Source organism: Kogia breviceps, chromosome 1, assembly GCF_026419965.1.
Source record: "Kogia breviceps isolate mKogBre1 chromosome 1, mKogBre1 haplotype 1, whole genome shotgun sequence".
In the NCBI taxonomy this organism is placed as follows: domain Eukaryota; kingdom Metazoa; phylum Chordata; class Mammalia; order Artiodactyla; family Physeteridae; genus Kogia; species Kogia breviceps.
The window spans coordinates 162,351,367-162,366,947 of NC_081310.1; the positions used below are offsets into that span (position 1 = coordinate 162,351,367).

At 41.5% G+C, this 15,581-nt stretch overlaps 1 protein-coding gene across 5 annotated transcripts in view; it reads left to right on the top strand.

Moving 5' to 3' along the window:
• Window positions 1-15,581, top strand: part of SPATA6 (spermatogenesis associated 6) — a 176,845-nt gene that overhangs the window by 20,041 nt on the left and 141,223 nt on the right. For 2 of the 5 annotated variants that reach the window (XM_059060205.2, XM_067008226.1), the window contains exon 1: window positions 12,501-12,740. The exons of 1 other annotated variant lie outside the window; for it this stretch is intronic. In XM_059060205.2, the coding sequence (XP_058916188.1) occupies window positions 12,690-12,740 (51 nt within the window). In that variant the 5' untranslated portion in view covers window positions 12,501-12,689. Of the gene's footprint in view, window positions 1-12,500; window positions 12,741-15,581 lie in introns of those variants that run through there. 2 more of the 5 variants (XM_067008237.1, XM_059060212.2) reach the window with 1 other exon arrangement.

Below are 15,581 nucleotides of genomic sequence, written 5' to 3' on the forward strand. Positions count from 1 at the left end.
AGAGGAGATGATGGGCAGGGGCAGGAAATCTGAGCCATGTTAAAGCAGGAGGAGGAACAGGGGCTGAGAAACCTGGAGAAGAAAAGATGTCATGGAGACTGGAGAGAAAGAAGCAAATGTGTTCGAAGCAGCTCCAAGCTATTAAATGGATTGAGTGGACTATCTGAGGAGGGAGGTCTTGCCTCATTGTAAGAGAACTTCATAAAGGTCACAGCCATATAGCAGTGGAAAGGGTAGCCTCATAACACCAGGGCCTCTGCTAACCTCTGTGGCATCTTCATGTGAATTAGAGAAAGGTGCGTCTTTCTGTAGCAGGTTGAAGTCTGACACAATAGCACTCAGTACCCACTCACTACTTTGGGCAGGTGCCCTCGTGCAGAGCATAACTCATACCGTCTTATATACTAACTCCGTGGAAGGCAGGGAGCTTTCTGTCACTGGGAGCATTCAGCCAATGACTGGATGATCTGTTTTAGTTCTTTAGGGAATATTTTTAAAAATCCTGCTTACAATGATCTAACCTGGCTATGGAGATGTACTAGAGATAGAGGGGGAGGGAGATGAAGGGAAGAAACAATGGAGTGGGAGGGGGAGAGATGGAGAGAGAGGAAGATGGAAGGGAAGAGAGATGAAAAGGAAGGGAGATGAGAGAGGGAGAGAGAGAGCAGAGAAAGAGATTGATTTTTCATTTTAGTCTTATAGTACCTAAATATGCCCAAATACAGCTGCATCTTCCCTGTTTTATGAGCAAATAATTTCTAGTTGGGTCTGCCACAAGATGTTAATTCCTATCCAGTTATTTTCCTGTCTTGTCTGCTTGCTATTTGAGTCCCAATTTTTTCCAGGTGGTACCATGGGATGAATAATAATTGGTCTATGCCAGTGGTTCTCAACCTGGCCACACAGTAGAATCAGCTGTAGAGTTAAAAATCATACATATTTATATAAATTTATATAAAATTATATATGTATTTATATCAAATTGTATATATATTTATATTTCATATTTATATAAATGTTATAAATATTAACATTATATTTCTCAATACATTTATCAATATTATAATTTTATATTAATATTTATATAAGCTTATGTTTGTATATTATTAATATTTATATTAAATTTATGAATATTATATTTATATATTTGTTAATATTATATTTTATATATTTACATTACATGTTTATATCAATATTCATGCAAATTTTAAATAGAATTATTTATATTATGTATAACTTAATTTACTTATATATATATATGTATAATATACATAATCAGAACCTTTGAGACTGAAGCCCAGGCATCTATAGTTTAAATATTCACCCAGGTGATTCCAGTCAGGATTGAGACCCACTGGTTCTCTGACAGTAACATTCTTTTCCCATTTGTGAGCTACTCTGCTCTCGCCTCCTGTACAGCTTGAGGAAGCCATGTGACCTAGCAAACGGAGGTCTGTTGGGATCCTTCTGGAAAAGCTTTTATTTTCCTATAAAAAGGGACAGGCATGACATTCTGGTTCATGGGTGCTGTCCTTTCTCCCTTTTCCTGGTGTGGCTATGTACAACCAGCCTGAAGGCAGCCAGCATGAAGACAAAAAACAATTCAAACAGCAACAACGATATCAACAAAACTGTGCTAAAGACAGTGAAAGGGAAAGATAGGCCTGAGTTTTCAAACCAGGTATCTGCAACATCCCTCTCCTGACCACCTCCAGACTTCTTGTTACTTGAAATTCTTAAATATCTTTATTCTGTAAGCCAATGATAATTGAGTTTTCTGTTATTTGCAAGTAAAAGCAATTTACCTGAGTATTTGGTATTTTCTTAGGATGAAGGCTATTATGATTGAAAAAAAGAGACGTATAGCCCATGCTAACGTTCAGAGTTCAGAAAATGAGTGTTCCTAGAATGACAATGTACAATGGATTTGAGATCCATTTTGTTACTGATTGCAGCTTGCTAGGGCTGTCATAACAAAGTACCACAGACTGAGAGGCTTAGACAACAGAAATTTATTTTCTCATAGCTCTGGCGGCTAGAAGTCCAGGATCAAGGTGTCAGCAGGATTGGTTTCTTCTGAGACTCTCTCTTTGGCTTGTAGATGACCATCTTTCCTCTGTGTCTTCACATGGTCTTTCCTCTGTGTGTGTCTGTGTCCTAAAATCCTCTTCTTAGAAGGACACCATTGGATTAGGGCACATCCCAACAACCTCATTTAACCTTCTTTACCTCTTTAAAGACCCTCTCTCCAAATACACTCACATTTTGAGGTACTGGGGTTTAAGACTTCAACCTATGAATCTTAGGAAACACAATTCAGCCCATAATACTGGTGACTACAATTTGGCCAGGAATAGGGTGTTCATGATTTGCTTAGGTCAGTGGTTCTCAATCCTGACTATAATCAGCTGGAGAAATTTTAAAAATATAGATGCCTAAACCTTGCTCCCAAAGGTGCTGATTTAATTAGTCAGGATGGGACCAGATATATATTTTTACATATTGTCAACCATTATTTCTCTAAGTGAGAGTTGGTTAAACCAACTTTATTTATTTTTAGAAATCCCCAGAACTTTGAGGGAGAGGTGAGAAGCCAGGCTTGTTCCGATGGGTAGACACTGAGGGAGGAGCAGTATAAAAAGGCGTCTTCAGTGTAGGGGTCAGGCTGCATATCTTGTTCGGGAAATGGGGAGAGACCCAACTCATCTCCACTCTTCTTTCTTATAAGAACAAGTGGAAATGAAGACGCCCAGAGGCATTGACAGCCACATCCGTTTGAGAAAGAATAGCCAAAATGGAATGCCCAGGGGTGCACAGGGTGGGAGGGCAGTCATTTGGTGCCAATATGGCCTTATGTTTTTTGTCTACACTCTCAATTAATAGGCCTGATTTATTTTCTGGGACTGGTATTATACTTACATTTTGTTGAAACTTGCAGGTGCCTAGGAAGGACTGGAAGGGGCTGCTTATCACCTAGTGTGCTAGGAAACCACCTCCAACAGACACTGCCCAGGAGTTATTTGTTTCCTGAGAGCAGGACTTGAAAAGTCCCCTGAGGTCACTATTTGTGTCATGATTTTTAAATTTGTAATTTCTGTTGCAAAATTAATTCTGGATTCATTTAAGAAATTCACAGTCAGCCTTTTTAACTTTTAGTCCACCTGCAATTTTCTTTTTCCCCAAACCGTGGGCCCTGGCAGTGAAAATGCCCAGTCCTAACCACTGGACTGCCAGGGAATTCCCTATCCACCTGCAATTTGACCAAATCAAGTACTGCCTTAGTTTCCTACTGCTGCTGTAACCAACTACCACAAATTTAGTGGCTTCAAACAACACAAATTTATTATCTTACAGTTCTGGAGGTCATAAGTCTGAAATGAGTCTGATAAAATCAAGCTGTTGACAGATCTGATGCCTCTGGTTCCAGTTCCTAAAGGCTGTCATTATTTCTTAGCTCATGCTCCTGTATCACCTTTTTCCCCTCTGCTTCCATTATCACATTGCCTTCTTTCTGACTCTGACTCCTCCTGGTTCCCTTGTGATTACATAAGGCCCACTGGGATAATGCAGCATAATCTCCCCATCTCAATGTCATTAACTTGATCACATCTACAAAGTCCTTTACCATAGGAAGCAGCATTCATAGGTTCCAGGGATTCATACGTAGATGTCTTTGGGAGGCCATTATTCAGTTTACCACCAGGACTCAGTATTCCAGGAGGTTAAAGCTTGGTAACTGTGGACAAAGCCAAATGATATCTGCATCACAATCTCCTCCTTCCCCCAACTACCTAGCTCCAACATCACAAGAGGACCCTTCCTTGTTCAGAAAGTCTTCTCTGAGATGGATGTGGCTTACCATGGATGCAATGCTCCTAGCTATTTGGGGACCCTCATACGGGCACCCAGGTCCTTATCTTACCTGCAATGGAGCCAGTACAGTTGAGTCTCAGGAGGCTGCCCCCCAGGTTGGAAGTAACCCCAATTTCAGCAGACCCAGTTTGTAACTAGGGCTCAGAACTTTTACAGTGTTTCCTCTCACTCCCACTTCTTGCTTTTCTAAAGTAAGCTGGCGTGTTACACGGCCATTTTCTCTAAGGCTGTTATATGAGAAATTGGAAGTGATTCCTCATTGGCTTATTACTTTCTAACACTCAGTCAGAGGAATGGCAATCTAATTATTATTGGCTGAACTGGCATATCTTACATAGGGAGACAAGCTTAATAAAACAAAGTATTCTTTTGGGTATGTACTATTATAGCTGCATAATACATATCAAGACAAAACACATTTTTCCAAGGGGTACAATTCATACTGTTCTATATAAGAAAATTCTTCCCACAGACTGATCCCTGCTTTATCTTTTCATTTCAAACTCCATCAGAAATTTTAAAAGTCTTGTTTCTTGTAAACCTTCCATACCATGCGCAGTGATAAATAAGCCTACAGTCCAGCGTTAGAGGTTTAGAAATAGTTCTACTTTAAAATACACAGAATCATTTTAAGAATCAGCTTAAGTGATAGAAATGTACTATCAGAAACACAAATTTATATTCAGACGCAAGAGCATAATAACATACAACATATTCTATTAATATAACAGTTACTGTTGTCATCATGATACCTGGTTGTATTGTATCTTAAACTAAGTGGCATGTTTGCTATTGATAATATTAAACTAATAAATAATGAGAGCCAGCATTTTATAGCAGAAAGAAGGCTACCTTTGGAATAGGGCAGACTAAAGTTTACATTCCTGCTGGGCCAGGTACTATCTGTGTGAACGTGGGCAAGTATTTACTCTGATTTTGCTTCCTCGTTTGTTAAATGAGGATTCAAATACCTTGTACAGATGTGTGGGATATAATATTATGTATATAAAGTACCTTGTACAATGCCTGTATACAATGAACCATCACTGAATGGTTACTATGGCTATTCTTATTATTAGGCTTATAACTGACTTTGTTGTCACTACATCAATTCCTTTATGGAGACTGAACATGAATGAAAAATAACAGAGGTCTTTAAAAATGTCTCTGACCTTCTGACCATTTAGCCAGGGAGTCTAGGTTACCATTCTCACTTCATAAATGCAAAGTTGACTATATAAAAGGAAAAAAAAAATGTTCTAATCTATTCCCACCAAGTATTCATCAAATGAGGTAGGATCTCTGGGAAAGAGTAAGAGCTTACATTTTTTATTGGACTTACTTCCCATAAAATTTCATAGAGGATAAAAGGAGAGGAAGTGTAGAAGTGGTACTATTTCTGTGTTATCTCCTACCTGCAGTTATACATCTTCCTGAGAGATCATTAATTATAGTGGTGCCATTCACAATGGTGCTATTCAGGCCTGCTAGAATTTTCAACAAAAATTCTACACCTGGGGCTTAGAAATCGGCAGCTGAGTTTTTGTATGAGGCTGAAACTTGAAGGCTGTGACAGAGGCAAACACCTTCAAACTAGTCACTATAGACTGAATATTTGGGTCCTCTCCCCAATACACATGTTGAAATCCTAACCCCCAGTGCGATGGTATTTGTGGCTGGGGCCTCTGAGAGGTAACTAGGTCATGAGCATGGAGCCCTCATTAATGTGATTAGTGTTCTTATAAAAGAGACCCCAGAGAGCTCTCTCACCCTCTTTGCCCTGTGAGGATACAACGAGAAAATGGCTATCTGAAGCCCAGAAAAGGGCTTTCACCAGAACCCAACAGTGCTGGCACGCTGATCTTGACTTCTGACCAGACATCTGGGCTCGAGAACCGTAAGCAATACATTTCTGTGGTTTATAAGCAATCCGATCTATGGTGTTCTGTTCTAGCAGCCTGAACTAAGACAGGAGCTGTGCAGAGAGAGCCCAGAAACTGATGAGGGGTTTGCCCAAAACTTCAAGGCTGAGGGATGAGCTTTACATGCACAGGTGAGACCACCTGAGGCTTTTGCCACTTAGCAGCTGCTACAGGGCTGGGAGCAGAAGAGAGATACTTGAGATCAAGCAGTGCTAGGGGACCCTGGATTTCTGAACTTTCCATCGTGGAGAGATCTTTTTAAATACTTTGTTAGTACTCCTGGAATCCAGCTGATACACCAGAAAGGCTGCACTTGAGAAGAAAGAACCATGTCCTAGAGTAAGGCCCACACTAGACCTGCCTTAACAAAGTTTATAACCAAACTTGGCGAAACCCATAGGAGAGACAGAGTTTGGAAAGTTGGGTCCTACCAAGTTAGAGGGGGCTATAGAAACATCTTGGGCCTTCCACATACCTGCAGTAACAACGTATCGCTAAGTCTCCACCAGTTTAAGGCAATCAGCCAGTAATTAAACTGCCTGCTAAAACAAGAGTCAACACTCTTCAGAGAAAAGATAATAGATAACCCAGAATCCAGGGTCTTACAATGTGTTATTCAAAATATCCAGTATTCAATTTAAAAAAATCACTAGACACACAAAGAAACAAGAAAATGTGATTCATAGTCTTGAAAACATGCAGCTAATAGAAACAGAACTCGACATGGTATAGACGTCAGATGTCAGATATAGCATACTACAACTTTAAAGCAGTTATTGTAAATATGTTCAAAGAATTAAAGGAAAATATGTTCAGGGAGTAAAGGAAAATATGGTCCTAATGAGTGAGCAAGAAATCTCAGCAGACATGTGGAAAGTAAAAAAAAAAAAAAACTAAATGGAAACTTTAGAACTGAATAACACATTAACTGAAATGAAAATTTTACTGGATGGGCTTAACATCAGATTAGGGATGGCAGAAGAGTCAGTTACCTTGAAGACAGATAAACAGAAATTGTACAATCTAAAGGATCTGAAAAAGAAAGATTGAAGAAAAATGAAGAGAACATCAGAGATCTGTGGACAAGAGTATGCAGTCTAATATATGCTCTTATTTTATAATCCAGATTCCCAAACCAGGACAAGACAACAAAGAAAGGAAAATTATAGGTCCAAGTTTCTTATGAACATATATGCAAAAACCTAAATAAAATATTAGCTAACATAATACAAAAGCATATTCACAAAATAACAAAGTGTAAGACAACAAGGAAGGTACAATATCAGAAAACTATCAATGTAATTCATTTCACACATAGGCTAAAGTTGAAAGCCCATATGATTATCTCAATAATCCATGTATTAAAAGCATTTGACACTATTCAACACCTACTTTCTTTTGTATGAATTAATATAGAACTAAGTATATACAAATAAAAAAAGAAAAAAATAGTATAATGAACTCCAACATACCTGCCATCGACAATTATACGGCTGATTTGTTTCATCCGTACCCTCACCCACTGTCCATCACTAACAACCCCCACCTCCACTGGAGGTTTTTAAAGCAAATCCCAGACATCATATTTCATCCATAAATACTTCAGTGTGTATGACTTTATAAAAGATAAGGGCTCTTTTTTTTTTTTTTTTTTTTCCGGTACGCGGGCCTCTCACTGTTGTGGCCTCTCCCGTTGCGGAGCGCAGGCTCAGCGGCCATGGCTCACGGGCCCAGCCGCTCCGCGGCACGTGGGATCCTCCCGGACCGGGGCACGAACCCGTGTCCCCTGCATCAGCAGGCGGACTCTCAACCACTGCGCCACCAGGGAGGCCCAGGGCTCTTTTTTTTTTTTTTTTTTTTTTTTAAGAACCAGACCCTGGGTACTCTTATCATTCTTAAAAAAATTATCAAAAATTCTTTAAGATCTTCATATATCCAGTGAGCATTCAAATTTCCCCTCTTGCCTCATAAATACTTTATATTAGGTTATGTCTCTTTAGTCTCTTTTAATACACAGGGTCCACAGGGTCTCCCTTTTTGCTTTTATTTTTCCTTTGCAATTTGTTGAAAAACCAATCATACTGTCTTCATTTTGCTGCTTATATCCCTATTTTGTTTAACAAGTTAATTACTTTAAATATTGTATTTCCTGTACATTGGTGATTTATTTGGATGCTTGGTCAGATTCAAGTTTGATTTTTTTGACTGGAAAGGTGGTATTTTATTGCATTATCCCAGAAGGGGCATAACGTCTGATTCTCTCTCTTTTTGTGATGTTAAGATTGGTCAGTGTGTTTAAGTGTTGTCAGACTGACCTACCCACGATAAAAATCCTCATCAGCTTTTCACTGATGGTTTTAATAGCCATGAATATTCTTATTCTTTATTCTTCCTGTTCATTTATCTCTGGGAGTTTTCTATAAAGAAAACTCATCAACTCTTTGGTCACCCTGAGGTATAGTTCCAACAAGAAATTCAGTATGAATGCTTGATTCTATTTATCAGATTTCAGAATTAGTTGGTTCTTAAATCACCCAAAGCTGACTCATGCTTTTTTGCCCCTTTAAGTAACTTTACCACCTCATGGATTTTTAACACATCTGATGTGTTTTGCTACAATACAATTATCATTCCTTTTGGTGCTTGTGGTAGGCAGCATAATAATCCCCCAAAGATGCCTGTATGCTAATCCCTGGATCTGTGAATCTATTATCTAAAATGGCAAAGGGAGAGTTAAGGTTATGGAATTAGAATTGTTAATCACATGAGCTTGGGAAAAGGCAATTATCTGGGTGGGCTCAATGTAATCACAAGAGTCCTTAAAAGTGGAAGGAGAGGGCTTCCCTGGTGGCGCAGTTGTTGAGAATCCGCCTGCCGATGCAGGGGACACGGGTTCGTGTCCCGGTCTGGGAAGATCCCACATGCCATGGAGCAGCTAGGCCCGTGACCCATGGCCACTGAGCCTGCGCATCCGGAGCCTGTGCTCCACAAAGGGAGAGGCCACAACAGTGAGAAGCCCACGTACCGCAAAAAAAAAAAAAAAAAAAAAAGTGGAAGGAGAGAGGTAGAAGAGTAGGTCAGAGTGATGCACTGTGAGAAGAACTTGACTCTTTGCTGGCTTTGAAGGTGGAGGAAGGGGATTATGAGCCAAGGGATATTGGTGGCATCTGGAAGCTGAAAAGGAAACAGATTCTCCCCTACAACCTCTGGAAAGGAACCCAGCTGATCCTTTGATTTTAGCCCAGCGAGACCTGTGTCAGACTTCTGACTTACAGGACAGTAAGATAATAAATTTGGGTTGTTTTCAGCCTCCAAGTTTGTAGTAATTTGTTATGGTGGGAATAGAAACCCAATACAGTGCATATCATCTCTGTAAGAAAAAAAACAATAATAACAATGAAACAAACAGAGAAAATATTCCAAACAGTAAGAGTTTAATAGGTTTGACAGATAAACTTATAAAAATAAAATTTTCTCTACAGTTGCAATAACTAGCAAATATAATGAAAAATAAGAAACTGTTTTCAATAGTAGAAAGAAAAAACTATAATTAAACAGCTAGGAATTAAGTAGGACCTTTATGCAGAAAACTTGAAAACTCTAGTAAAGAACATAGAAGACAAACTGATAGAGAAACATTTTATGTTCTTGGATGGGATGATGCAATATTACAAAGATGTCAATTCCCTGAATTATTCTATAAATTTAATGTATCACGATAAAAATTCCAGTTGGGCTGCTTGAGAAACTTAATAAACTTACTCTAAAATAAAAAGAAGCAATAAAGGATCACAAATAAGTAAACAATCGAGAGAGAAAAAGTGAGAGGGAGAGCGAGAGAGAAACTTGAGGAACAGGGTATTAAGTCCAGTAATAAAGCAGTGTGATATTGTTGCAAGAAAAACAAATAGAACACAGGGACAGAATAGGAAGCTTTAAGACAGAACTTTACATAGTTAATATATGATACAGGTGCTGCCACAAATAAATGAGAGGAAGTATAAAATGTTTTGTAGGTATTGTTGGAAAATCTAGCTTACCCTCTAGCCGAAAAAACAAAACAAAATAAAACCTGGGGCTTCCCTGGTGGCGCAGTGGTTGGGAGTCCGCCTGCCGATGCGGGGGACACGGGTTCGTGCCCCGGTCCAGGAGGATCCCACGTGCCGCTGAGCGGCTGGGCCCGTGAGCCATGGCCGCTGAGCCTGGGCGTCCGGAGCCTGTGCTCCGCGATGGGAGAGGCCGCAACAGTGAGAGGCCCGCAAAAAAAAAAAAAATAAAATAAAACCTGGATCCTGGATTCCTAACACCATCTACAAGAATTGAGGCTTGATGGATTAAACATCAAAATGTGAAAAGTAAAACTATGAAGTTGATCGAAGAAAACATAGGACATATTTCTGTCACCTAGGTATAAGGAAGACTTCTTAAAATGTCAGAAACACAAACACAAAATGTAAGGCAAAAATGATTGATTGATTTAGGTATTTCTATTAACTGAAGTATACCCTGGATAAAGTTTACAAACAGAAGAAAAAGGGAGAAGATATTTGCATGTCTGAAACTGACAGGAGATACATAACTAGAGTACAGAAGAGTTCTTGTAAGAAAGACAAAAACTCCAATAAAAAAATGGGCAAAGAATCTGAGCAGATGATTGATCGTAAAGAAAGCAAAAATCTTATAAACATGTAAAAATATGCTCAGACGCATCAGTAATCTGAGAAATTCAACAATGAGATGGTACTTTACATCTGTTACACTAGGGGAAACAAGAAATCTTGATAATGCCAAGGTTGGGAAGAATGTGAGGGCATAGTTACACTCAGGCATTGGTTGTGGATGTGTAGACTGGTGTGGCATTGAGGACAGCAACTTAGAATTATTTGGTCAAACTAAGAATACTCATAAACCATGACTTAATTTATGTTCTGTTCATGACACATTATATGGAAAATTAAAAGACCAAGCACAAACTAGGAAGATATATGCAACATATGATAGACAAAAAGAATTAGTATCTAGAATATATGAAGAACTAATATACATCAGGAGAGAGAGACGGAGAGGGATGGAGAGAATCCAGTAGAAAAATGGGCAAGAGAACTACTAAGCAGTTCACAAGGAGAAAATTGAAAGACTCATAAAACCATGAAAAGGTGCTCACCCTCAAAAGTAATGAGATGCAAAATAAAACCACAATGAGATACCTAGACTACACAAGTCCAAATACACAAAAATTCAACATTCAATACCCATGCCAAATGTTAGTGAGGAATGTGGAAAAATAAGAACTCTTACACACTCCCAGCAGGAACATTAATTGGTAGAACTACTTTGGACAATGGTGTGGTACTACCTATTAAAGTCCCACATGTGCAAAATTTAATACCCGGTCAATCACTCCTACTCTAGCATACATGCACTAGTAGACATGTACTAGAATGTCCATAACAACATTGTTGACAATAGCTAAAAATGGAAAGAATACAAGTAACCATCAATAGTAAAAAGCATAAATAAATCAATGTATATTCATATGTCATGTTGGACATATTCCACTGTCTAACAATGGAAAAAACTTCCTGTTACACAGTATCAAAGTTGGGAGAATCCTACAGCAGAAGAGTGAGAGAAGCAAGTCACAGAAGAATACATATAGTATTAATTGTTTATATAACATCAATAACAGGAAAAAGTTAAACAATACCTTGTTTAGAGACTCAATCATGAATCGCAAAAGTATGTAGAAAAGCAAGGGAATTATTGTAACAAAAGTCAGGGTAGTGGTTATTTCCAGGGCAAGGAAGGCAATGCAATGGTTGCGACATTTCTAAGGTGCTCGTAACGTTCTATTTCTTAAGCTGGGTGTTAGTTGCACAGGTATTTGCTTTACTGTTATTATTGTTTAAGATGAAATTGTTTTATATAATTCTGTATGTGTAATGTATTTTGCACTAAAAATGATTTTTTAAACGATAGGCTTGGGCAATCTCTTAGATTTCCTTAATCATCGATGCTCTATGGCCCAGCCACTTTGCAACTGGACCTATTTTTGGCCCCTCATTGACAGTTCAACTTAAAACAATATACACTGAGATGCATGAACAGGTGATTAGAGGGGAAACCTTGAAGGGAGGGGGGCGACGCACTAACAAAGAATCTTAGAATAGGTGACTTGGAAGAGGAAGGTGATTTGATTGAGGCCCCTTTTCTCAGGGAGGCAACCTGAGTTTTACTTGAGAGCTCCTGAGGTCCAGTCCTGGTTCTGCCTTTGAATTGAGCACGTCTCTTCTCCAATGCTGTTTTCTCGTGCTGGCTTTGAACACCGTAAGGAAATTCAAATACGAGAACGAATAATCATTATTCTTTACAGTTGGGGAATTGAGGCCGCGGGGGTGACGCCACTAGCTCAAGTTGCCACTGCAACGTTGGAACTCAGGGCTCCTGAGCCCAGCACCCTGACCTGCGCACTGTCCTATTATACAACTATTCTCTTCTTCGGGCTTTGGGCCCATAGTTTGACGTCACAGACGAACTGCCCCTCCGCGGCCCGCCCCGCCCCTTCGAAAGCCCCGCCTCCTAGAGCGGCCCCGCCCCGCCCGGCGTTCGTTGAGTCCCGCCCCCAGCCGCTCGCCCTCGAGTGGCGGCTCCAGCGCGTCCCCGCTCTCTTCTCTTCCGGCCCCGCCCCTCCCGGCTGCCATGACAACGAGTCCGCGCCCCGCGCACGGCTGCCGCTCGGGCGGGACCCAGGCTGGACCGCGGGCCCCGGCCTGGGGGCACAGCTGCTACCGCCGCCGCCACCTCCTCTCCTCCCGGTCACCGCCCCGCCCCGCGTCTCCTCGCCTCCATCGGGTCCGCGCCGGGGTCCCTCCCCGCCGCCCCAACCCTTCGCGGATGCCGAAGGTAAAGGCGCTGCAGTGCGCCCTGGCGCTGGAGATCCGCTCTGTGAGTACCGGTCGCGCCCCCATCGCCGCCGCCTGGGTGTCGTCAGCCCCCGGAATTTACTCGGGACGCCGCCTCCGTTCACTTCCGAGAACCCCGGGTCACCGCGAAACCTCCTCCACCCTCCTAATCATCCCTATGGAGCTTTGATCCCTTGTCATTTGGCTCTTCCCCAGCCTCAAAATCACGAATGCCCTCCCACTCCAGCCACACAGAGGCCTGACGCCCCACATCGAACCCCTCCACCTCAGCTCCGCTAGCTTCCTCCCAACTTCCAGTTCGGGTTCCTTCAAATCCTTTCTAAACCACTTTAGAAAGTCCTCCTCTCTCCTCTCTTAACTTTCCAGTGAATTGGGTGGGGGAAGAGGCTTCTTTTAAAATTCCTCTTCTCTGCTCCAGTTCTTTTGGTGAGAGTATTACTGGCCCGACTTCTCTCCAGCCTTTGGGGGCGGGGAGGGGTGCATTTCCTCCCAGATCACGCTGGTGGATTCTTTCAGACAGATTAACAACCTTCTGATTAGAGAAGGGGCCTTTCCTGTAAGTAGAGTCCCCACACCCCACAACCGAAATGTGTCAGCATTGCACACAGCACCTTGCCATCTACCCCAAGGCCAATACCTCGGAAACCATTTCAGATCCCTCCAGCCCCCAAACTCTCCCGATGTTGAGAAGGAACCCCTATCCTTCCCTTCACTCCAAGAAAGGCACCATCTTTTAGAGGGACACTACTAATTCTCTAAACTTGCTCCAGAGGACCTTCAGCCCCACCCAGTAACTCTCCAGACATGCCGAAGAGGATAGTGTCCCCCAGCTTGCTGTGGAAATCCAGCTGAGGCAGAGAACCCCCTGCCCTTCCTCAAGTGAAGGGCCTTGGACCTCTCCATGCCATGAGCAAACGCCATCCCTCTGAATAATCTCACAAGACCCTTCCAAGGGGTTTTGATCTCCTTCCCCCTCATTCTTTACAGGACCCTCTCATTCTCCTCTTCAGATGAAATCTCCAGCCTCTCTCTTCTAGAGGAAATCCCCCCAAAAGTCTTTCCATACCACCATTTTAGACCTGCAGGAAGTTTGGAAACAAAATTCCTCCTTCGGGCTTCCCCGGTGGTGCAGTGGTTGAGAGTCCGCCTGCCGATGCAGGGGACACGGGTTCGTGCCCCTGTCCCGGAGGATCCCGCGTGCCGTGGAGTGGCTGGGCCTGTGAGCCATGGCACTGGGAGAGGCCACGACAGTGAGAGGCCCGCGTACCTCCAAAAAAAAAAAAAAAAAAAATTCCTCCTTCGGTCCTTTTTTTCTTTTTCCACTTCTCTAAGTCCTTTTATTTCTCATCTTTTTCATCTCCCAGCAAAACTCTGTGTGTGTGCTTAAATAGCCAACACCATTCCTCTGGGTGCTGCATGGAGTAGCCCTCCCCACTTCCTTCCTGCACGCCCTGCAGTCAAGGCTCTCCATCCCCTCACCCCAAAGCATCCTCTGCTTTCCTTGCTGTCTTTCCTCACATTACAATGAGGCCGCTGTAGCACAGTCCCTGAAACCTCCAGGGAAGTCACAGGACTGTTTTAGGTCTTTGGCTACGTCTTAAAGAAAGGAAGGCCGGGTAGGGCAGAATGTGAGGCAGGCGTGGAGAAGAAAGTTTCTGGCACTGTCGCTTTATCTTTAAGGCTGCAGAGATTTTACTCACTGCACTGTCAGAAACTCTATAGTTTTGGCTTCAGATGTTTTTTTTCATCCCACAGCTGCCAAAGCTTGGCAGCCTTTTTGTAAAGGAGGATTCATTTGGCAAAAGAATACACGAAGCTTCCTGAAACGCTGTGCCCGGGGCAGTTAGTAAAACTCCTGAGTTCAGCCTCTTTAGACTTTGTTACTGGCTGCTTCTTCCTCTTCTGCTAACCAATGCAGTTAAGCAGCCTGGTGAGAGCAGCTGCCTGAAAGGCCGGATGTTGCTTTCCTTCCTTTGGCCAATCCAGACCTGCTTAGAGCAAGCACTTGGTGGTAACTGACTACTGCCTGAAGGGGTCAGAGAGAGAAAAGTTATTTCACTACCCTTTCTCCCCAGTATTAGTTGTCAGGCGGAAAGTGAATGCCTGTATAATGGAGCTTTGTTGTTCATCGTGGCTTAAGAAATTATGCAGGTGGAAACATTCCTATTTCATTTTTTTCAACAGACATTTGAGTCACAGAATTTTACAGTTCTAAGAAATCTTAGCTTTCATTGGATTGAATTTCTTTTTATGGGTGAGAAAATTGAGGCTTAGGTTGACTAAATATTTTTCTAGGTTTGTGCAACTATTTAGGGGCAGATCTGCAGCAAGATGCTAAGTTTTCTGACCAGCAAAAACCCCATTAAATGACTCTGATGCTCAGAAGGAGCAAGAAAGACCATTAATAACCATACACATTAAACAAGCTTGATTGATTTGGCTTTGATTGAGTAGAGGAATTAATGTGAGCATAGATATTTTAAAAATCATTTCAATTTCATTTTTTTCAATTTCATTTAATTCTTTACATTTATGGGGTATAAAAGTCAAAACTGTATAAAATGGTACACTCTGAGAAGTCTCATTTCCAGCCTTTTCAAACCTATTTTCCATCTATTTTCATCTGCTGTAGGTAACCATTTTTATTGGTGTCTGATTTACTCTTCTGGTATTTCCCTTTATAATATAATCAAATAGATACATACACACACTCACACACACACTCACACACACACACTCACACACACACACACACACACACACACACACACACACACACACTGTATACTCCTCCCTTCCCATATATATTTTTTTACTTTCCTTCCCAATAGGTAGCATATTATATAAGCTAGTCTGCACTTTG